The 22,908-nt window shown below is 41.3% G+C and overlaps 1 protein-coding gene across 1 annotated transcript in view; it reads left to right on the top strand.

Annotated features, from left to right (window-relative positions):
* The window catches only part of LOC124789780 (solute carrier family 22 member 7-like), a 131,938-nt gene that overhangs the window by 4,545 nt on the left and 104,485 nt on the right, over positions 1 to 22,908 (top strand). The window contains exon 2 of the mRNA XM_047257245.1: positions 20,986 to 21,227. Within this exon, the coding sequence (XP_047113201.1) occupies positions 20,986 to 21,227 (242 nt within the window). The remainder of the gene's footprint in view (positions 1 to 20,985; positions 21,228 to 22,908) is intronic.

Genomic DNA, 22,908 nt, shown 5'->3' with positions numbered 1-22,908 from the left:
GTTACCAAGAGTAGTGACCAGTAAACCTAAATTTCGCAAAGTTGTACTTATTATCAATAATAGGCATGTATCAACATCTTTCTTTATACAATAAATTCGTGTCTGAAGCTGTTGGAAACGCTGGTTCTGCAGGTTACTTTTGGAAGAGTATTTTGCAAGAAAAAATTGCGATTCACATGAGAGAGTACACTATCAGCAAATACTTATTTACGATACAAGGTGGTCAGGAGTGTTTACACCAATTTGTAAAAATATTCGTGTAGCTGGAATTACATTATGTGGCAATTTATCAGAACGTTTAACTGTTTCTCGAAGGAATACGCTCACGGGGTCGCTCACACGTTGTATTTTGCAATAGACAACGTCTTTTGCTGATTTACGTAAAGAAGAAAATATTAAGTTTGCGGATCAGCAACGAAGCAGTTAGCGATCGAGAAGCAAGAAATTTGCGGAAACGCGGTGTCGCCTGTTTCTGCACGAAAACTTCGTGATGATACTGTGTGTTTAAGTTGCTGTAAATCTGGTCGTGTAGTCAGAGTCTGCCCACAACTTCCTGAAGCTTTTTGAAGCAAATGATGCCATGATCTGATGGCGCGGCATGGCATGAGACTGGCCACGAACCACCGTTCCATTGTCGGAAAATTAATTTGTTAGATGGTAGTTCATTACCTCTTGTATGCTCATTTTTGAACTCCGAACCAGTCTGTGCCTTGTTTTCTCCCTGCAGTTCGGTTTCTTTGTTAGACAGCGGGTGTTACTTTCGGTATCGAGGTTTGGGAGAATCTGGACCGTTAAATCATGTGGAAGAAATGTGCTTTATGGCCAATAGTAGCTTGTTACTGGTAGCTACACAGTGTTGGCCGAAATAAATATTGAGAACATTCGTAGCCCCCCCCCCCCCAGTTTCTGTTTGTTAAAGGATTAACCACATGAGTAATTTTTGGATGTGACTTTTTAAGCAAAGCAGGGTGCCTGTTGAATTATTCTGATGAGATTTATTTCTTTAAATTATAGGAGTGAGTGATATTGCCTTCTGCTAACATGATGCTCACCAGACGTTTCGTACAGTTAATGGTGAGGCTAATAATTTTAATCTGAATAATTATGTAAACGACAAGCTAAAAGATTACTTCAAATTCTAGATCAATTTCTAGAAGTTTTAACAAATGGTTCAAATGCCTCTCAGCACTATGCGACTTAACTTCTGAGGTCATCAGTCGCCTAGAACTTAGAACAAATTAAACCTAACTAACCTAAGGACATCACACACATCCATGACCGAGGCAGGATTCGAACCTGCAACCGTAGCGGTTGCTCAGTTCCAGACTGTATCGCCAGAACCGCACGGCCACTGCGGCCGGCCAGGTTTTAACAGACAGACTTGGAGAAACTAATAAAATTCAGTACCGCATTCGTTTAACGGATCACATACTTGTTAGACAAACCCGTTGTTGTTTGTTACTTCCCAAGATGGAGTAGTTGTGGAAGACAGTCGACCGGCTTCTGGAGGTTGGTTTGATTAGATCTTCGATATCTCCTTATGCGTCGCCCATTTTGTTACTTCCTAAATCAGGTGGGGCAGATTATCGTCCCAGATTGGACAATCGTGCCTTAAACGGCACAGTCGTTTTAGAATCAATACCGTTTTCACCAAGCTTGTTCTCAGATTCCGTTTGCAAATGAGTTTAAACGAACTACGACATTCTGTATGGACTGTAGTCTCTCTGAAATTAATCACCTTCCCTTAGTGTTGGCCACTACAGTCGCTGGGCTGTCTAGGTTGTCACATGCAGTTTCCAATTCAAAAAGATTTATACCACTATCGAATTTATTTGCCAAAGCACCTAATATCGGTTGGTTCCAATAATTTCTACACTATTTTTACGGCGGTCATTTGGGTTTCTCTAAGACGGTTCAAAAAATTAAGGATTATCTGACTCGGGAGGGGTTTTACAAAGATGTTAGGAAACTAGTTGGTCAGTGTGAATTACGAAGGTAGCTAGGCCGAAACCCATCACGCATCGCGACTGTCGTGCTCTTCCAGGGAAATCAACCAAATGGGTAAGAAGTTAACCTATTACGTAGGACCTCTTGCCCCCACCAGAAACGGACATTGCTACGTATGTGTTATTGTGGGTGCTTCAGTAGACTTGTTTGGCTCATTGCTAGCACGTCAGTTACAACGAATGTTACCATGCAACACATGACTAACATTTTCTCTAGTTTTGGGCCACTCAAGGTCAACTTTCCTTCCAGTTCTTTTGGGAAGTTTTACTTTTACCAAGCCATTTTTCTTGTTACTACTGTGCCCTATTTCCCAAAACAAATTTTGTTGAGCAGATCAACTGGAATTTAAAAGCATCTTTGAAAGTTTACATTGCCGTAACCAATCACAATGGCGTAGTTCAGTCATTTGGTTTGTTTTCGTATTTAACACCGCAGTAATGAAATGCATAAGACCACTCTAGCTAAGCTCATGTTATGCTACCCTATCAATTAGCAGTTAGTAATTTGTGGACAATGGGCGACCTCTCACCTGAAAGGACAGACTCAGATACTATTAAAATTAAATGGAATGTGTCCTATCACATCACCTATCGCTAGTATCAGGGGCAGGCTAGGTCGTACAACCAATGTTGTAGTGGGATTTCTCTTCATGTTGGGGACTTGGTTTATGTTAAGGAACTCTGGATGTATAGTAAAGGTGGACAGGAAATTATGGAAAAGATGACAACGCGCTTCATAGAACCATTCGAAATTGTACAAAACGTCGCACCAGTGGTTACTTGGTCCAAAACCCAAAACCCAAAGAATGTATCTGAGTTCATCTTAGTCAGCTAAGTTAAATAATTAAGGCGCTGGACGAGGTAGCCATTTAGTGGTTAGTATTCCTTGATTTTGTTTAAGCAGGGGAGGATGAGCCGGTCCACTATCGATAATGAAAAATGCCGAGACCGCGTCTCTTGGCAACGCCTTCCTCTGCATCCCACTAGCTGACAGCAGGGTCGAGCGGTGAGGCTGATGCTGCTTGGTTGGCACAGTGTTACATTGGATGGAAATTTGGTGGGTCACCTGCAAGTGCAGTGCAGCTCGAGCTACGTTTAAAGCTTTAACTTACCACTGGCATCAAAATTCCGTGCTTGCTGCAGCAGCCAGTTCTCCATCACGATTATGAGTTTTGTATGCACTGTTGATTTTCCGGTCCATTTTACGTAAAGGTCAGTACACGCAGCACGCACATGTGTCGTTATTATTTAAAAGCATTGAGCGTGACAGTATCATATAGAGACTTCTGTGCACAAAGTGGCAAAGGTATCAAATCGGACTACGTAGAACGCAATGGTAAAGTGACCTTTCGCGGTAAGCTATTGGCCATTTTGCTTCCAAACAATGTGTGCTCAATTCTGATAGACAGATCTGAAACGTTAGAAGTCATAAACCAGATGAAATGCATGATTCCAAAGGAGTCTGTATTACTGCAAATGGATTTGTTATGTTGTAGTTGTTGTGGTCTTCAGTCCAAAGACTGTTTCGATGCAGCTCTCCATGCTACTCTATCCTGTGCAAGTCTCTTCATCTCCGTGTAATTACTGAAACCTATATTTCTCTGAATCTGATTACTGTATTCATCTCTTGGTCTCTGTCTACGATTTTTACCCCCTCCCCCCCTCCCATGCTTCCCTACAGTATTAGATTAGTATCCCTTGGGGCCTCAGAATGTATCCTACCAACCGATCCCTTCTTTTTGTAAGTTTGTACCAGAAATTTCTCTTCTCCCCAATTCTATTCAGTACTTGCTCATTAGTTACGTGATCTGCACACCTAATCTTCAGCATTGTTCTATAGAAGCACATTTCAAAAACACATTTATTATAATGCAGTTTATTGCATTTGTAATAAACTACATTATTAATCATTAATTATTACAAATTACATGGAGCAGTTACTCGAACCTCTATTCGCCAGTGCAACAAAAGTAGAAATGAAGACCCGAAGAGGAAGTCTACGCTTTCACACTTTTAAAAATGAATAACATTGGGATGTTAGTCTTTTCCGATTTTCGCTAAACACAATCTGTGAATTAAATAATCTTCTGATTGGCATTAAATTTATCTTTGAAATTTACAAAAGAAGTAAAAATTTACATTCTCGTTGTAAGACATGCTTCAGTCTCTTCGTACCTAGGAGATCCAAATTAGGTACCGACTATCAGCGCTTGTATCCACTAAAAATTCACTACACTCACCTAGTAGCACTCCACCTCTGCATACACTTTTCAAGCAATCTTTTTTATCGGGAACTCCGTCCGGCGGCTGAGAAATTCCCATTCGTGGCTAACGAACGTTTATCAAGACACTAAGCAAATTGTTTCTTATTCCGACAGTGAAGCACCCAATCGACCACTACCCCGCATTCAAAGTACTGGCACTGTCTCTAAAATGTTTCGTACATCTACAACACATACAGCATTCGGGCAGTAAATGAAAATGCTTTGGACATGTAGCATATCTCTGTATCTTTTCAGCGTCAAAAGAGGTGGCAATTTGGTGTTCTTCCCTCGTCGACTGGCTCCAAATAATATCTGCAAAAGTGTCGTTTCTTTCTCTTCGCTGGCGTCTGGATGATTTCATCAAGAATGCCAAGCGGAAATTGGGCTCGTGTTGGTGATGAAGTGCACGATAATCATCGGTGATGCTTCCGATTTCAGTGCTAAAAGTTTCTCATGTTACTTGCTGTTTAGATCTCCACATCGCTGTTTAGCGGACAAATCATGGCAGTGTTTCTAGCTCTTATTCAGGCGAAACTTCTCATGTATCATTTCCTGGATTTCTTGCAGCGTAGATTTCACCGGGTGCCCATTTCATTTTATTGGCGGCGTCGAAAATATCAAATTATTATGTCAAACCAAATCTCCTTTCAGCCGTCTAAATTTCCAAATTGTCGTTTTATTGAGCAACCGGTTTCGGCGGTATATTGCGCCATCTTCAGGCCCACTGATAACACTTAGGAAGACCCCCAGCTCTGGTCCAGTCAAAATATGGGTCAACATTCAATGACTGGTATCCGAGGATTTTTGAGACTGCGATCATTTCAATCATCACCTGCCAAATGTTAGACTAACAACGTGGCGTAATATACTGCCCAAACTCGTTGATCAATAAAATAATAATTTGTAAATTTAGACGGCTGAAAGGTGTTCTGTTCTGACATTCTCTACTGAACAGCCGAGGTCCCGCAACCATCCTTATAAAGATCGACATACAGAGAAAATATCAAAATGCCACAGTAGTAAGCTACCACCTCTTCCAGTTTGAGCGTGGCAGGCCGGTCCGGGTGAATTTCTTCACTGTGGCACGTGCCTTTGTACCAGAGCATGTGCTGGTACATTTAGTACTCTTCCGTCAGGTGATGTCATATGCTCTGCGGCTAGCAGGACGATCACTGAAGTGCGTGACGTTAGAGAAAGCAGGACATTTCTCGTCGCGTAATCCTTAAACTGTCGTGTGGATGGAGGGTGGGCTTCACAAAACCGCACGTCGGCGTGAGATTAGTAAGGACGACACAGAAGACAGCGACTACTGACATGTACGTGCGGAATCGGAGCAGCCTACTTCCAGGTGGGAGCACTGTCCTCAAAAGGCCTGCCCATCCTCTGAGTCGACATGTCCTCGTGGGAGTCGTACAGCTGCAATAAAAGTTTCGAGACCTCATGCCATCTCTGCAACAACAGCAGTTCTCTCCGAAAGGTGGCAATGAAGCGAGATAGTGGCGGAGCGAGCTTCAGATATAAATTTCGGTGTCATCGGTATTTTGATCCCAAAGGATTTGTTGAAATTCTAGGCAGTCCTTGGCATTCAAAGCACCCATTGCGACGCCCTTTAGACATACAATACTGTTCCTAAACTAGGTGCGTATTTTCACTGAATTCCTTCTGAAACCCACAGAATGGCCATAACGTAACTTTATGTGTGTCATGGAATATAGGTCAGGGAGGGCACTCGTCCACATTTTTGAGCATTCGCCTACATTTTTCTCAGAGGAATTACACCACGGCTTCTCATTGGTTCTCTATGGAGCATAAAACTATTGTGTCTCTTCTCAAAGGTTTTTATAACCAACTAAACTCATTTCGAAAAGTGTAACTTCTTAAGTCTAATATCATGCACGTTTAAACTTTCGTAAATACTAGATTTGTGAAGAAACTGATAATCAGATCACGCTGAGCCTCAAAACATTTGACATTGGTGTAGTTTTACTTAATCTGGCCAAGTTCTGTATTGGCATTTAAATTTTACATGAGATTACTGCCCGATCTCTCTGTTCACGCAGCGCTGTCACCCTGACGCTGACAAGCGACGGAGAAGATCAGTACCTCGCTCATCATGCCAGACATACCGATGAGCGCTTGCTTTCCCACACTCCGGCTCCGTCATGGCTCTACATCGTTTTCACGCCCACATATATTCCGTCAGGCTCAGTAACGCGGTTTTCATGAAACATAGAAAGACAGTATGCATTAATCTACTGGACTATAACGTCCTCTAATCGGTCGCCAATGTAGTGTCTTACAAAAAAAAAAAAAGAAAAAAAACTGTTTTCTTCCGCGGATGCGTTTAGAGGGAATGTGAAAAAATAGTTCTTTAGAAAAATATAGTTGCCGTAACAGTTAAAAATGCTAAGTACAGGTACTTCAAGAACTTTTGTATCAATCACTACAATTAAGATGATGAAAATGAGTAAGAGTACAGCCTAATTACTACGATAGTACAATTATCGAAAGAATAATACCACTGCTATGTGCCCGTTACTAGTTCTCTGTTCTCTCAGGTGTTTAATTAGCACCACCTTGAAACTAACGAGACAAAACATTTGAAAAACAGTTTTACGTTAAGAGGGAAATGATTCACATTTTAAAATGATAACTACGAGATAAGTAGGCGAAACTTATGTTGCGTAATTTATAATTGACTTCGTGACCAGTATTTTCACACAAAGCATGATAAGTCAGAATTACAATATCATCGGAAAAACTCAAAGTTTATATTTCTTCTCCCTGGCTTTAATTCCTACCCCAAATATTTCTTTATATTTCAATACACTGATTGAATAACATCGGGGATAGGCTACAATCCTGTCTTACCCTTTCTCAACTATTTCTTCCCTTTCCTGCCACTCAACTCTTGTAACAGCCATCTGGTTTCCGTACAGATTTTAAATAGCCTTTCGTTCCCTGTATTTTACCCCTGCCACCTGTAGAATTTGAACTTTAAAGTATAAGAGGTAAAAAAAATATTCGAAACATATTATAACTCTTTACAATACTTCTTAAAGTATAAGAAGTAAAAAATTATATTGAAAACATAACTATTTAAAATACTTACTTATGTGCAATAGCTTTCATTTTGGTGTCCGGGATATATATGTACAATTTTTCTTTTTAATTTCCTACTCGAGTGCAAGCTACGTGTAGTTGACCTTGAGAGAAGCAGGAGTCTTTGAGGTTGATGCCGCAGTATTTTAAAGTTTGTCCTAGTGCGTTGTTCATTGTAAACCTGTAGGCTAGTCTGATTGGAAATTGCAGTCTTTTAAATTTGAATGGTAGTTCAGTAAAGATTAGTGGTATTCCTGGGGATAAACAGTGTGGGTCCTTTTTACTTTCCAGTCATAAGTTCGGCTTCGATGATGTTATTTGATAGCTGTTTTACTATTATCCTTGTTCCATTACATACTTTTGGTGAGTTGAGATTTCTGAGTAGTATGATCAGAGATCTAGTTTTACGTCGGAGGCAATGTAATGGCATTTCTCGTACTTGCAAAGAGTTTAGAAATTTTGTAGGGAAGTTCACATTTTCTTCAACGTTTACCATGGTGTCGATCAATTTGTATATTCTCTCTTCACCGGGAATTTTCTTTTCAATATTAAAGTTGCTATCGCCGACAATATCATTGTTAGTTGCCAAAATTGCCCTTTCAAATAACCGCTTCGGATTGATACAGCTGTGAACCGTCTTTGGAAAAATTTTGTCGATGAGTTCGTTTTCAGCATTGGTTATGTTGCAGAAATCACTATTGAGTTTAATGAGCCCTATCGTCTGGTCAGTAGGATATGTCTTTCCGTCTGTTTGTAAAAGTTGTTGAGCAAAATGTGCTGTTGTTTCGTCTTTCGATAGTTCAACTCTCATCACTTCAGAGTTTCATCGCATGTCTTGTAATGTTATCGCTTCGAGTGATTTTTTACGTGCCATTGCGCATTCGTCCAAGAAGATAATTTTAGCTTCCTTTAGAAGTTCACCCCGTCCAGATGCTCTTGAGATTTTATACACTCCTGGAAATTGAAATAAGAACACCGTGAATTCATTGTCCCAGGAAGGGGAAACTTTATTGACACATTCCTGGGGTCAGATACATCACATGATCACACTGACAGAACCACAGGCACATAGATACAGGCAACAGAGCATGCACAATGCCGGCACTAGTACAGTGTATATCCACCTTTCGCAGCAATGCAGGCTGCTATTCTCCCATGGAGACGATCGTAGAGATGCTGGATGTAGTCCTGTGGAACGGCTTGCCATGCCATTTCCACCTGGCGCCTCAGTTGGACCAGCGTTCGTGCTGGACGTGCAGACCGCGTGAGACGACGCTTCATCCAGTCCCAAACATGCTCAATGGGGGACAGATCCGGAGATCTTGCTGGCCAGGGTAGTTGACTTACACCTTCTAGAGCACGTTGGGTGGCACAGGATACATGCGGACGTGCATTGTCCTGTTGGAACAGCAAGTTCCCTTGCCGGTCTAGGAATGGTAGAACGATGGGTTCGATGACGGTTTGGATGTACCGTGCACTATTCAGTGTCCCCTCGACGATCACCAGTGGTGTACGGCCAGTGTAGGAGATCGCTCCCCACACCATGATGCCGGGTGTTGGCCCTGTGTGCCTCGGTCGTATGCAGTCCTGATTGTGGCGCTCACCTGCACGGGGCCAAACACGCATACGACCATCATTGGCACCAAGGCAGAAGCGACTCTCATCGCTGAAGACGACACGTCTCCATTCGTCCCTCCATTCACGCCTGTCGCGACACCACTGGAGGCGGGCTGCACGATGTTGGGGCGTGAGCGGAAGACGGCATAACGGTGTGCGGGACCGTAGCCCAGCTTCATGGAGACGGTTGCGAATGGTCCTCGCCGATACCCCAGGAGCAACAGTGTCCCTAATTTGCTGGGAAGTGGCGGTGCGGTCCCCTACGGCACTGCGTAGGATCCTACGGTCTTGGCGTGCATCCGTGCATCCGTGCGTCGCTGCGGTCCGGTCCCAGGTCGACGGGCACGTGCACCTTCCGCCGACCACTGGCGACAACATCGATGTACTGTGGAGACCTCACGCCCCACGTGTTCGGCGGTACGTCCACCCGGCCTCCCGCATGCCCACTATACGCCCTCGCTCAAAGTCCGTCAACTGCACATACGGTTCACGTCCACGCTGTCGCGGCATGCTACCAGTGTTAAAGACTGCGATGGAGCTCCGTATGCCACGGCAAACTGGCTGACACTGACGGCGGCGGTGCACAAATGCTGCGCAGCTAGCGCCATTCGACGGCCAACACCGCGGTTCCTGGTGTGTCCGCTGTGCCGTGCGTGTGATCATTGCTTGTACAGCCCTCTCGCAGTGTCCGGAGCAAGTATGGTGGGTCTGACACACCGGTGTCAATGTGTTCTTTTTTCCATTTCCAGGAGTGTACAACGGGATTTGTTCTTCGGCTATATTCAACGGTAGTTGTAGGGTTTCAGAAGGATGTAGGTTTTAGTAAGTACTGGGAGATGAAGAAGCTTGCACAGGATAGAGTAGCATGGAGAGCTACATCAAACCAGTCTCAGGACTGAAGACCACAACAACAACAACAACAACAGTTGTAAGGTGGAATGGGCAATCGTCCTCCTTTCATAAGTGTGGCTGCAATGCTGGATGATGCCACTGCGAGTCCGATGTGTTGTTTAGCACGTATTTCCGTAAGCAATAAATTTATTAGAAACGTTTTCCCGCTGCCAACTGGTGAGTCCAAGAAAATAATTGCGACAGTGTTGTTGTCGATCAGGTCGATGATAACGTTGTAAATTTCCTTTTGATTCTCACTGAGGAGTGGTTTGCTGTGAGCAACGTACGGAAGTAGTTTGTTGATGTTGCAGCTTTTTTCCTTCGTAATTTCGAAGTTTAGCACACTGAGAGCATCTTTTCATGGTGCTTGCATCCCAAGTTGTCTTAAGGTCTGGTTGTTTATTGCTAAACATTTATCGTCAAGGGGAATGAGTGTTTCTTCGAAGATGTCGTCGTTGAACTCTATGCTCAGTTCAGGATGAGCTTCTCAGATTTAATAGAGTGCTTTGGAGCAGGCCCATAGCTGCTTTGGATTCGATGTGTTACATGTCGTCAGAATCATGGATAATAAGTCTCTCATTTGTTCAGCTGAGGCAGTGAGTGAAGCTTCTTGCAGAGTTAATTGCCAGTGGTTGTCGCTTCCCAATAGTCCTAAGCGTTGGCATGCTTCTCTGTACATGTGGCGTAGGTAACCATCAACTGCCTTGAGATCTGTGAAACTTGTTGGTCTCCATATTTCGTGTAGCAGCATCCGGAGATGGAAACATTCGGCGTTGTTCGCGTGTACGGTGTATGCTCGACCTAGTGCGCCAGCTTTCATGATTCCTGGTGATCTTCTACTACAATTCCTTGCTTTCGTCGTTGAAAGATTTTTCTTATTGTATTTCACGTATAATAGATAGGAACGTCGAAATATAGTAATGTTTTCGTGAATGGATTCGTTTGGCACAGTTGGTACAAATCTGTTAATATTGTGTTCTGGTGTGGTTCGCCTGCAGTTTTTCTGGTGATATCTTCTGTGCAGTAAACTCTCTGTCCATTCTCCAAATGTACTACCAGATGTTGCACAGTTCGAATATGGGAAAACCGAAAATTCACCACACTGCTTCGTTACTGTTGACGTATCTTCCGATTTGGTACATGGGGATCTCATCGTTTCTGTTTTATTTTTCACTGCCTTTGGCTATTTGAAAACTGCCATGTCACTACCGTTGTTCACACACTTACAGAAATATTTGATGGATTTCACTTAATTGCACTATTCTACGTTTATGCGTGCTTGGGGCATTTTTGAAAGTAATGTGTTGTATGGTACTACCCAACGATCATATATTTCCAGTTCGTCGTTACCTTGTATTCGTCTTTTTGATGTGAAGCCTCCGTTTTTGAGTGATCGGCTTCTGTATTTGGAATAACCGTCAACTCGTCTTTGCGTGTCTTCCGAGTGTGGTTTTGGGTATTTTTTATGGTACATTTTCCATCGCTCAAACGTGGCGAATTGGGGTTTAGTGGCCCACATGATCGGTGGATCACTACTGTGTTGTACAGTTATGGATCTTCTCGTGGACCGGGAAATTCAGTTTCGATGATTTTGACGATATCTGTGGGATGAACTCTGTCGTGTAGCCATGTGAGAGTGTGAGTGAGGCAGTCCTCGTTTTTCCCATTCGATGTGCACATCAGGCTTCTTACAGTTCCAAAGATGTGGTCTTTTGTGATCAGTGAATCTCATTTGTTTTTGTCTGAAAACTCAGGCTATTATGTTGTGTCGATGCAAGGGGTTTGTGGGTATCTTAGCTGTTCTTTGATTTCTAGCCACGACGAGCTGCACGTGAATGTTGTGAAGAGGTCAGGTCGTCCACATTTTGTTATGTACGTCATGGCATCTTGAGTGTCTTCGTGCATGTGTCTCGGACTTCCTATGTACGATGAGGGTAAGATTAACATTGTTCCAGTGTTTCCGATATTTATGATTTCGTCTAGAAGGTGTATGTATTCTTCTGTGCGTAGTTCCTTCTGATTTAGGTTTATGTAAAGCATCCATTCCCCTTCTATTTTTGCATACATATCTACCAGGAATTGTAGAAATAAACGGGGAGTGTTGAGAATGTGGCTGTATGTTTCATTGTCTCTGATCGTCGACCGATAAGCGTAGAACTCTTTGATAGTGACTTTTCTGTTTGTTTCTACGCCTGTTGCAGGTTGGATTTGTTTCACATTAAAATGATATAAGTCCTCTCCGTTCAGAAATATTAATGGATGTTAGAGGGCATCACATGAACGGTGTGTCTCTGCAATGAGTTATAGTCCTTCCGTTCTCCATTGTATAATTATGTCCCAGCCTGTGTTTTCATTGTTCACAATTACGATGGTGACTTCGTCTATCTGAAGTGCATTAAATCGACGTTCATGTACTCCAGGTGGTCTTTTGTCGTCTCCAGTTTTAACTTTATAGTCATCAGAAATCATTTGGTCTAGTGTTATTTAGAATATGTGAATCAGTTGATTGCATTTATCTAAGATCCTCTGTACGTCTTGGACTACTTCTCGTCTCGATTCACTGATAATTGTACATCGTTGATCGGTTTCTATTTCTTCATTTCCGGTGAAATATACGTACAGAAATAGAAGATCTTCGTCGGGTAGTGGTAGTAATGATCCCATGTTGTGGTAGATTTGTTCTTGGATGGAAAAAAAATGTAATCGATTTCATCTTTGTTGTGTTTATTGAAGTGGCACCAAAAGAAATTGTTTCTAAGCAGGCGTTGTATGCTTTTGCATTATGAAGAAAGTGTTTTGATTCTGCAGTTTCCCCCGTCATGTAATGTAAAAATTCCTGCGGAGATGCATCCAGTGGTGGTAAACGAATTTTTCGATTCATGCAACATAATCCCGGTGTTTCTCTAACGAATTTTTTCACATTGCAAAATTGGCAGCTGTTGTCCATTTTTCCGATTACGACGTGTTTGTTATATTCTCTCGTGGTGTCGTAGTGGAACGCTTCATTTGTTAGGTTGTTCTTTTACTTGTCGCTTTTCGATTCATTTTTAGGCACTGTAACACTTTGATTATTCACTCTTCACTGTTTTTATTGACTCACTGCGCTACTTTTTCGTTTCCTCCCTTCATCACTAATAAGAAACTTACGCTCATGCACATGACGGGTCTTGCTTTATATACCCCTATCAGTGGATAGCCACACCGGTGTCGGTCATATCAAAACAGCTTCGAATGGCCAGCCATGTTGCAGAATATTCCACAATATTGAAGAGTGTTCTAGAATATTCCAAACTGACGCGGGATGGTCCGGGACGGTCCTGAAAATTCTGGAATCTTACCGAATGTTCCAGACCGTTTCTCAATAGTCCAGAACACCCAGATCATTGTGGAACATTCCGGAACATTCTGGAATGTTATTGAATGCTCTCGAATACTCTCGAATGTTCTGCAATGTTCTCGAACACTCTCGAATTTTCTGGAATGTTCTAGAAATTTCTAGACGACGAATATTCCAAGCTCTTATATCTTCAAAAGTATGCCCTTCAGGTAAAAACGAGAACCTTCTTCATGGAAGGGGGATAGAGGTTACCACACCATTTAACCCTCTTGATCATACTGGGACTCGTTTCTTAGTTTTAGTAGCACACCCACTGTACGCTTACTTTTATGATACACATTGATTACACAGTTTGATGTCCTTGTTGCTTGGAAAGTTGTATTTTCTCTCACCTTCGGAGTCCTGTTTGTATCTCCGAAAATTGTTTCTTCTGGCGACAATTCCTTGGGGTAAAAAGTCAGTTACTCTGTGTGTTGTAGGTGATGGAATGGGAAGCCAAATTGCATTCATCAGAAAGCATCGCATAAAGTATTTATGCAGTGTAGCACTTGTCTTTGATTCGAGTTATTTCAACGTGCGTCCTAAACTCTAACCACTGATCTGCAACTCTTATTATCACAGGCTCTATGGACAACTACAACGTATCACATGCGCTTAGAATTTTGAGGGGTTCTGCTGCCTCATTGACTGTCTGATAAATATCGTGATACTATTGCTGAGTTGAAGAATGTCAAAACCAATTATATGTTTCCCTAACTAAGAAGCCAAAATGTCTTGGCAGCGTTTCACTCGTAGCAGAAGTAGCAAGATGAATTGAATGGCATATACATTTTACAAGAATCCAATGCGGAATATATTTTCCCAAAATTTGGTGGAGACCATTGTTAACACCTACCATTACACTCGCATTGTCTGTGCCTATACCCTGCAGCTTGTCTAGATCTAATTCCAATTCCCAAGTGTGTTTTTAATTGCTGTTACAATAGACTGTTCATTACGATACTCGAGGTTGGCTGCTTTCAAAAAGGCTAAAATCATCGCGCTGGTTGCAACACTGTAGTGTATTATTGTTGTTCCTAAGAATTTGTTCACGCTAATATCAACTGATTCATCAATTAACATGTTATACATGCTGTCACCGATATCTTGCCGCAAATTTTCCACAAAATAGGGCATTTATAACTGCAATACTCTTTGTTCTATGTATTTGAAGTTTTCTGGTGACAAAAATGTCTGTGAACTTACTCTTGAACAAATCACTCAAGTGATCCCACGAAATGATCGCACAGTGGATAGAAACAAATGATGCAAGGGAACCTTCAGCTTCATTTACTTTAAAGATTATTTTACGAGTTTGAAAGGCATTTTTGTTTGTCTTACGCTAGAAAAAGGTGCTGCAGATGTCTTGTGGTTTTTTTTTTCTAGCAACTCTGTAAATTTACTATCGCGCAGACATAAAGTTCGAAATTTCTGAGTATACTATACCTTTACTTTACTCGCGTTCAGCACTAAAACAGCATTCACTGGAGTAAAAAAAACACCACCTTAACACCGACACTGTGGTTATCATTCTCACAATGTATGCTGGGCCATGGCAGCCGGCGGCGAACCTAAACAAACGAGGACTTACCGGCAGGGGTGGCAGCCAACGCCCATGTTTTCTGCTTCTACGAAAGCTGGATTGTCTTCCTGGTCACATGGGTCGCTGATCCCTTCTGGTGTTGTGAGAATCATATTCGAACCCCGCAACTGATCGAGATTAGTCTCTGCACTCATTTCAAAATATGAAATGGCAACAACGAGCAATGCACGACACAAAGCGAAGCAGAATACACAAACCATTCGGTCCAGCCTCTATCAAATGGTTCAAATGGCTCTGAGCACTATGGGACTTAACATCTATGGTCATCAGTCTCCTAGAACTTAGAACTACTTAAACCTAACTAACCTAAGGACAGCACACAACACTCAGTCATCACGAGGCAGAGAAAATCCCTGACCCCGCCGGGAATCGAACCCGGGAACCCGGGCGTGCAGCCTCTATCGGTATGTTGACAATCGAGTACCAACCTCCCCCCCTCCCCACATAAACTGTCACGTAAAAGTGTCCGCATAATACGTACTACGCTTGCAGAAGGAGATTTATTAATAATATAGTGCACTAGTTCCCAACAGGTGGTCCGCGGTCCCCCAGGGGTCCGCGAGCTATGCCAGAGGGGTCCGCAGGATGCTGTTAGAATAAAAAATATATTAAATATATTTCGTATGATAACAGATTTTTTGTTTTGGCCGCTTCCTGCATGAGCAGAGCTTCAGCGAACGCTAATTTCTGCGTCTAGCGTCTTCCTAGAGCCAACTGACACTAGCACACTCTAGCGCAAAATTAGAATTAGATAGAGGCAAGTAGTTTTGCTGTATGCTGCTAGACGGCGCGCGCTGCCTCTTTGCAGCTGACAACTGACAGTCACTTTACACAGAAATTCGCATTTCAGACGACAATCGGCCATTGTTAATTTATTGTCAGTGCTTTCACAGACCGTATTGTTTACATATTCAATGTTCTGTATTAAAACAGTAGTGTTTGTAAAGCGTTGTTTTTCGCGGAAGCTACAGTTCGCGTAGTTAAAAATGGACCGTTGGTTAAAAAGTGGTTCGCTGAAACGAGAAAGGCCTACAGATGAAGAGGAAGATAATGCATTTGATGTTCAAGCAAGTAAATCAGTGACTCTCGAACCGAAGTTGTCAGTGTCCATTGAATCTAAATTGTCGGCGGAGTCCCTTGAACCTTACCCTGCCAAGATCAGTGTTAAGTTTACTTGAAAAATTAGAAAATATAACTCTTGATTACTTGTAAATCGGTTTTACGTTCACTGGGCCTTAGCCTAAACCTCAATGTGTGATTTGCTATGAATATGTAAATGTTTTTTCTAAGTACCAAAAAAATTAAACAATGCCGTTGCTGTGTATAAACTGTTTTCAAAAATAATTGTACTGTGAAACTATCCAAATAGTTTTAAAAACCACTATAATTCTCACCAGCCACTTGACGCAAAATTTACACACCAGTTTTAGTGGGAAAACCAGTAACTTGGCAACATTGGTCTGGAGCAGCTTACAGTCAATCTCTGAACACTTGAGTGCCTGTTTCGCTACACTAAGATAAAGGAATATAAATAATCGGGAAACTATCTACACCGTGCCTAAGAGCAAAATACTCTAAACAGCACTGTAAAATTGTGATCGCTTCTGTACAAAATTTAACACAAGCAAGCTTCCACGAATAAGTGTAACATTACTTGAATACCTTAGCTCCACCAACGAAATTCTCGTGGGTTCTAATTGCTGATATTTTTACGATTTTATGATTTTTCTCCCATTTCCGGTTAGTGCAGATTTAATTCCATGAAAGAGAAAGCAAAGTTGTGTTAATATAAGCGAAATAGCAAGGCACCAGTTTTCCAAAGCGCCCTGGAATGGGAGCGTTTCTATGCATTAAACGAATTTAACATGTGTAGTATTATACCCTATTCGTCTGATCTGTGTAATTAAAGTTTATTAAAGTTGATTTTTGATGCGACTGACTTTAAATTCGAACTCTTTTTAACGCTTTATTGAACATAAGATATTTATATAAGCTTTCTTCTCGTAACATCTATTTCCTTCAGAGTCAACGACAGAAAGCAGAAAGAGTGGTAGACATTCACGATTTCAAGTTTTATGACTTAGTAATAACCACCGAATACAGTAAGTTCATCTTTCTTTAAATGTTCAGAAATGTAAAATTGTGCATTTCACACAAAGTGTAGTATTCCATGACTACAACACCAATGAGTCACAGCTGGAATCGGCCAGCTCATACAAATACCGAGGTGTAACACCTTCTAAGGATATAGGCTTAGCCGTCGCTAATATCGACATGAAATACTGCGGAAATGATGTCAGTCTACAAAAGAGACTGCTTAATAATTACTCGTGCAATCCATGCTAGAATATTATTAAGTGCGTGGAACCCTCTCCAAATAGGACTAACAGGGGATATTGAAAGTATGCAGAGTAGGACAGCACAGATGGTCACAAGTGTGGTTCACCCATTGGAGAGTGTCACAGAAGTGATGACGAAATTGAACTGCCAGACGCTTGAAGAGAAACCTTACTTACTACGTTTCAAGAACTGGTTTAAATGATGACTCTGGGAATATACTGCTTCCCTCATAGGTCGTTCCCACAGATTCTGTAAGAACAAGATTACATTAATTAAGGCACGCACAGAGCCATTTAGACAATCATTGTTCCCATGCTCTATATTTGAATGTAGTACAAAGAAACTCTAATAACTGGTACACTGGGCAGAGAATTATACCTTGCATCACGCCCTTATGTACATAAAACAATTATCAGCAATTAGTGTAAGCAGTCAGTTCAGTAGGCCTAGATGTGTTGCGTCATCTAAGTGTTCTGTCAATGAAAGGCAGCCATTGGTTGGCATTCCTTACAACATTTGCTAAGTTGTTTATAACTGTAACCTCTAGATATCTAGTTCAACTGATAATCATTAAATGTGTGTGAATTTATCATGTAACTAAATGTAACTAATTTTTTAGTACGCACGTGGAGGACCTCACGCTTTTTATTGCTTAAGGTCAATTTACCAGTCTTGTAGATTGGCTCTTTGGATGGCACACCTAATTCTGTGCCTGTCTGCGGCTTAAGTGTACTATGGGCAGCAGATGACTGACATTGGCGTTCCGCTGTTGTCATTTATATGGATCTTATCTTAACCACTGGGCAGTTCGTTTTGATCTGCACATGACTACTTGACAGACTCTACAGTGACTTAAGATCATGTCAGGGCTGGTTGTGGGGTTATCTGCTGGCTCTCACTTGCACACTCTATCACCCTTCTTTCTGCACTGCGTTACAGGTACACACAACACAGGAAACTCCCCCTCCCCCCTCCTACCTCCCAAATACAAGTTCACACGAACTCACTGCAAAACTATTACAGAGGGACAGCTTTATTTATGCTACAGCAGGTGACGGTGTTTTGTAAGTATGAAAAAATGACACAATCATGGTGCTGTACCATAGTGAATGATTCATGGCCTTGCATCCTGTTTGTTAGTTACAGTCTCTAACAATTCACCTCTGCTAGGCAGTTGAATCTGGAGTAAGCAATGGTAAGAACTATATCAATCAAATAAGAAATCATTTTTCTAAATACGCGGAATATGATAAATCATTCAAAACGACAAGACTGTGCAACCTGTTTCAATAAGAAGAATAATGCAATGTTCTTTCGGACTTGCATGCGCATCATATTATATCCGCTTATACCAGGCAGCGACTTTCACTTAAGATATCTTCCCCTTTCAGTTAAAAAGTCATCCCCTGTATGGGAACAATGTGTCTACAAGTACAGGTTGTGATGCGGGAACAATGACATATAGATGATTGGGTCTGACTGTGAGTCATGCATGAACAGCCAACGCGGTTAAGGTGACCGAGTAAAGTTTAAAATCCAGGTACGAGCCGCAGTCTGGCACATATTTCATTGTCGCCATTCCCTTATATAGCTGATGGTTGTTGGTATTCGTAACTGCAAATACATTTCATGTACGTTCAAAAATAATTTTTGTAAGATTATCTAAAGTGGTTAGACAACACTTAATGATTGCTTCAAAAATTTAAAACGTATGTTCAGTGGCTCCTTTTGAATAAAAAGTCGCATATCATGTTGGTTGCGATGTTCAAATTCCTTAGTCAATAAGCGTTCTCTCTTCATGTACAATCACACAATTTCCCATTTTAGTCAAAGAACTGGCTGAGCCTAAAGAACGTGGAGATTAAAATGGCCTCGTTAATAACACCACCCTGGAACTCGTCTTAAATGATATACTGATATTAAGGTTGAAGTAAAAATTTGAAAGATAGTTTCATCGTAATTCTACAGATTATGTTTCATTGTTGATGTCATAGGATAATACTATAGGATAATACTATATTAAAACATAAGGGTAGTCTCCCTAATGAAACTGCCCCACCGCACAGAAGATTAACATCGACTTGTTACAGCCCCATGTGGTGAAGAATGTTGGTGGGAGCGAAGTTGGGCTGGGAGGTTGTGTTTGTTTGGACTTTTAATCAGTGTGTATTTTATTAAAGAACCTTTTACAAAGCCAGAGGCATGTGAATACAGAAAATCCTTGAACTCACCCTTTTGTAATGACTAACTTCTGATAACAAGTGACATATCAAAAAGCAAAACGATTATTCGCACCACTGTAATAAAATAATCTGATCTGCAGAGAGGGTAACAATAAAATTTAGTAAAACATATCCCAAAAAAGAGGCACACGTATGTAGGTGAAGCACTATTGCTTCTGCAACAAATCACTTTACAAGCGGACACAAAAATGCAGTAGCAACAAGTGGAGTGGCTCACTAGAATGATCTGCAATTCACTACGTACAACAACTCTACCATATCCCAGATGGGCAACACAAAGGAGAACACTATCTACATGGATATACGCAAACAGCCACTATGAAACGTACAAGGAAAAGGTATGAACATGTAAAAGATACGATTTTTTATCGCTAATACTCAGTTACCCATGTTTTCAAACTTAATAATGATACACTCAGATAGCACTACGGCCGATCAAGCAAATATACAATACAATTACGGCGCAATGAATGTTTTACACAACCTTGTCATGCTCCTTCATAACAACAAACAATACCCAGCAGACTTCTTTTTTGGTTGGTCAAACTCCAGCTACTACCAATGTTTCCCAATTACAACTGTGGTGCGTACACAAAGGCACTCGTCATTGTGTGCCTTGCACTTTATTACCACAACCGAAGCTTACCATCATCCTTCCCGCTTATCTGTCAGCTGCTGTCTTCTTCTGAGTGATGAAAGAAAGACACACTCTAATACCACAGCTCAGCGAAAGTCTGCATTACAACTGTCTGCACTCCACGCTGACGACTGCAGTTCAGTACTGCTGTTTCCACGCTGCTTTCAGTTCCACAGCATTCTGCTTCCCTAGGACCCGTTTTTCTTGGCTGCCATCAATGAACTTGCCTCGCTCAGTACCGAACTGTATTCCACAGTGACTCCTTGTGCCTGCCACACTGAAGCAGAACAAGTCCGAACAGCACGCCATACAAAGCTCTGGCGTCACCCCATGATTTTTCAGTTGCTAAACACAGTGACCTCTGGTGTTGGCTCAAGTCGATGCCGCCGCTTTAGCTCCGTAGTTTCAATTGCCAACCACTGCAGGCCACGACAACAAGACTCAGAATGAGGCTGTCTCTGCAAGCTCGCAGCCATAAGCGCCCTCTGAAGAGACTAAATGGCTCCACTATGCTGCCTCCACTGCCTGGTGGAAGAGAAGACAAACCTAGTGTGAATTTTCAATTTCATGGCAGACCTAGGAGTTAGGAGAGGCTTGAGTATCAGAAACAGAATGGATGTTGGCTGCGCTGAATGAGAATGCCCCACTGCTCTCTGTACTTTCTGTTACTGTCAAAACACTGGCGAGGAAAGTCTCTTCAACTGTCAGCATTTCAATGTGTACCCCTATTTCCAGTTCCTCAGTAGATGTCTCTCGCCCAGGCTGTAGCTGTGTGTTTACTTTAGGAACCACAATCAATATCAGTAGTAAATTGTGACCACTGTAAAAATATTCTAATAAAATAAGAACCACGCGCATGAGAGAAAACTACTCGAACTGCCTAATTTTTCTGTTTTCTGTTGACAGGGTAAAGTCATTGGAAAGGTGGAGAACGTTATATTTGAGGATATAATAGAAGAAATCGGCAGTTATGGAAAGTTCCAAATACGCTTCAGCATTGTCTTCTGTTGCCTGGCATCGTATTTTTCCGCAATGTCAGCCTATGCCATGATTATTGCTCTCACAGTACCTGAGCACTGGTGCCACGTTCCAGGAAGAGAAGGTACCAATTCAACCATAGAAATGTGGAAGAAACTGACAATACCAAGGCAAGTAATACAAGTGCGATACTAACTTTAGTGAACTGAAAATAAAATCATAAGAAATATTAACACGTTACTTCTACACTATAACTGTATAAAATAATTACCGTTGTTGCTACTGGAGAAAGAAACATAACACTTATAATGCTTTAGTACAACAACTGGTGTATGTATATGTTTCTAACTAAGGACGAGTGTCACTGTAAAGGAGAACATGCCCACGTGGCTTTACTGTTAAGTAAGACAGCGTTCCAAATATTTTTACAGTGTCCTTTAATAATGTTACCCCCATCTGTTGTTGTGAATACAGATAAAGCTACCAGTAAGACAAATGTACAACTTATTTATTAAATTTATTACTTGTTTGGTTTTCAAAGTTTCCAAACATTCATATTCACTAAATACTTTATTCAGAAACTGCCGCTATCTACGCTACAACAATAATCTCCACTGCCTCTGATACTGAAACATGATTGTTTCTTTACTTTGGTAATGTTGACTCTATTATAGCCTATGGTATCACATTTTGGTACAACTCTGTGCAATAACTAACAATACTGCAAAACCACAACAGGGCAGACAGGCAGATCTTCTGTGTCAATTGACGAACTTCGTCTATGCTATTGTTCAGGTGCCTCTACATTTTAACTCTGCATTCTTTGCATATCTACTCCAGCCATGTTGTTGTCAACATTGTTTCTTTAAGAAGAAATTGCAACATAGTACACGTAGGTAGTACTTTCTGAAATGTGGTTGTTTGTATGTATGTGTGAGTGTTCCACATCTCCTTATAAACCACTGGACTGATTTCAACAGAACGTGGTACACATGTAACTTACTGTCAGGTGATAGTTGCTGTTGGGGTAGGAACCGCCTACTTGTCATAGGGATGAGGGTAGGGGCAAAAAAGTAGCATAGCCCGCGAAGTGTATATTTCCAGATTTTATTCATCCAGCATTTGAGAATGAGAGCAATTAGTGACTTTCAACAAACTTTACACATAATTTCAAACCATTACGGTATTTTTTCGCTAAGAAGCCCAACAAAATAACGAAAAGACGAAAAGAAAAATATTTACCGCTTACTACTTTTCTGCTGTTCATGCAGTAAAAGCACAGCATGAAGTATATCGTTATGACTTACTAATAACTGTATTGATGATACATTTTACAGACAATATGCGCATATGAAACTGAATTTAAGTGCAAAATTATATCGTTGTGCAGACACATTGAGCTAGATATATACATCACAAATAATAACACGCATGGAAAACCGATGCATCATGCATGACGTTTAAATTTATTATTTCTTTGCTACAAACTCTATTCGTAATAAATTTCACAGACCGTGTCCATATATGCCGATGAATGAACCTACAGCCTTATGTCATTGCATGTAACATAGTAAGTGCAGAACAGGGAATCAGTGATCATAAGGCCATTGGAGCATCCCTGAATATGGAAGTTAATAGGAATATAAAAAAAGGGAGGAAGGTTTATCTGTTTAGCAAGAGTAATAGAAGGCAGATTTCAGACTACCTAACAGATCAAAACGAAAATTTCTGTTCCGACACTGACAATGTTGAGTGTTTATGGAAAAAGTTCAAAGCAATCGTAAAATGCGTTTTAGACAGGTACGTGCCGAGTAAAACTGTGAGGCACGGGAAAAACCCACCGTGGTTCAA

Source organism: Schistocerca piceifrons, chromosome 3 (assembly GCF_021461385.2).
Source record: "Schistocerca piceifrons isolate TAMUIC-IGC-003096 chromosome 3, iqSchPice1.1, whole genome shotgun sequence".
NCBI classification, from domain to species: Eukaryota; Metazoa; Arthropoda; class Insecta; order Orthoptera; family Acrididae; genus Schistocerca; species Schistocerca piceifrons.
Note: the sequence above shows the minus strand (reverse complement) of the source record. Positions and strands in the feature narration are given on the sequence as shown.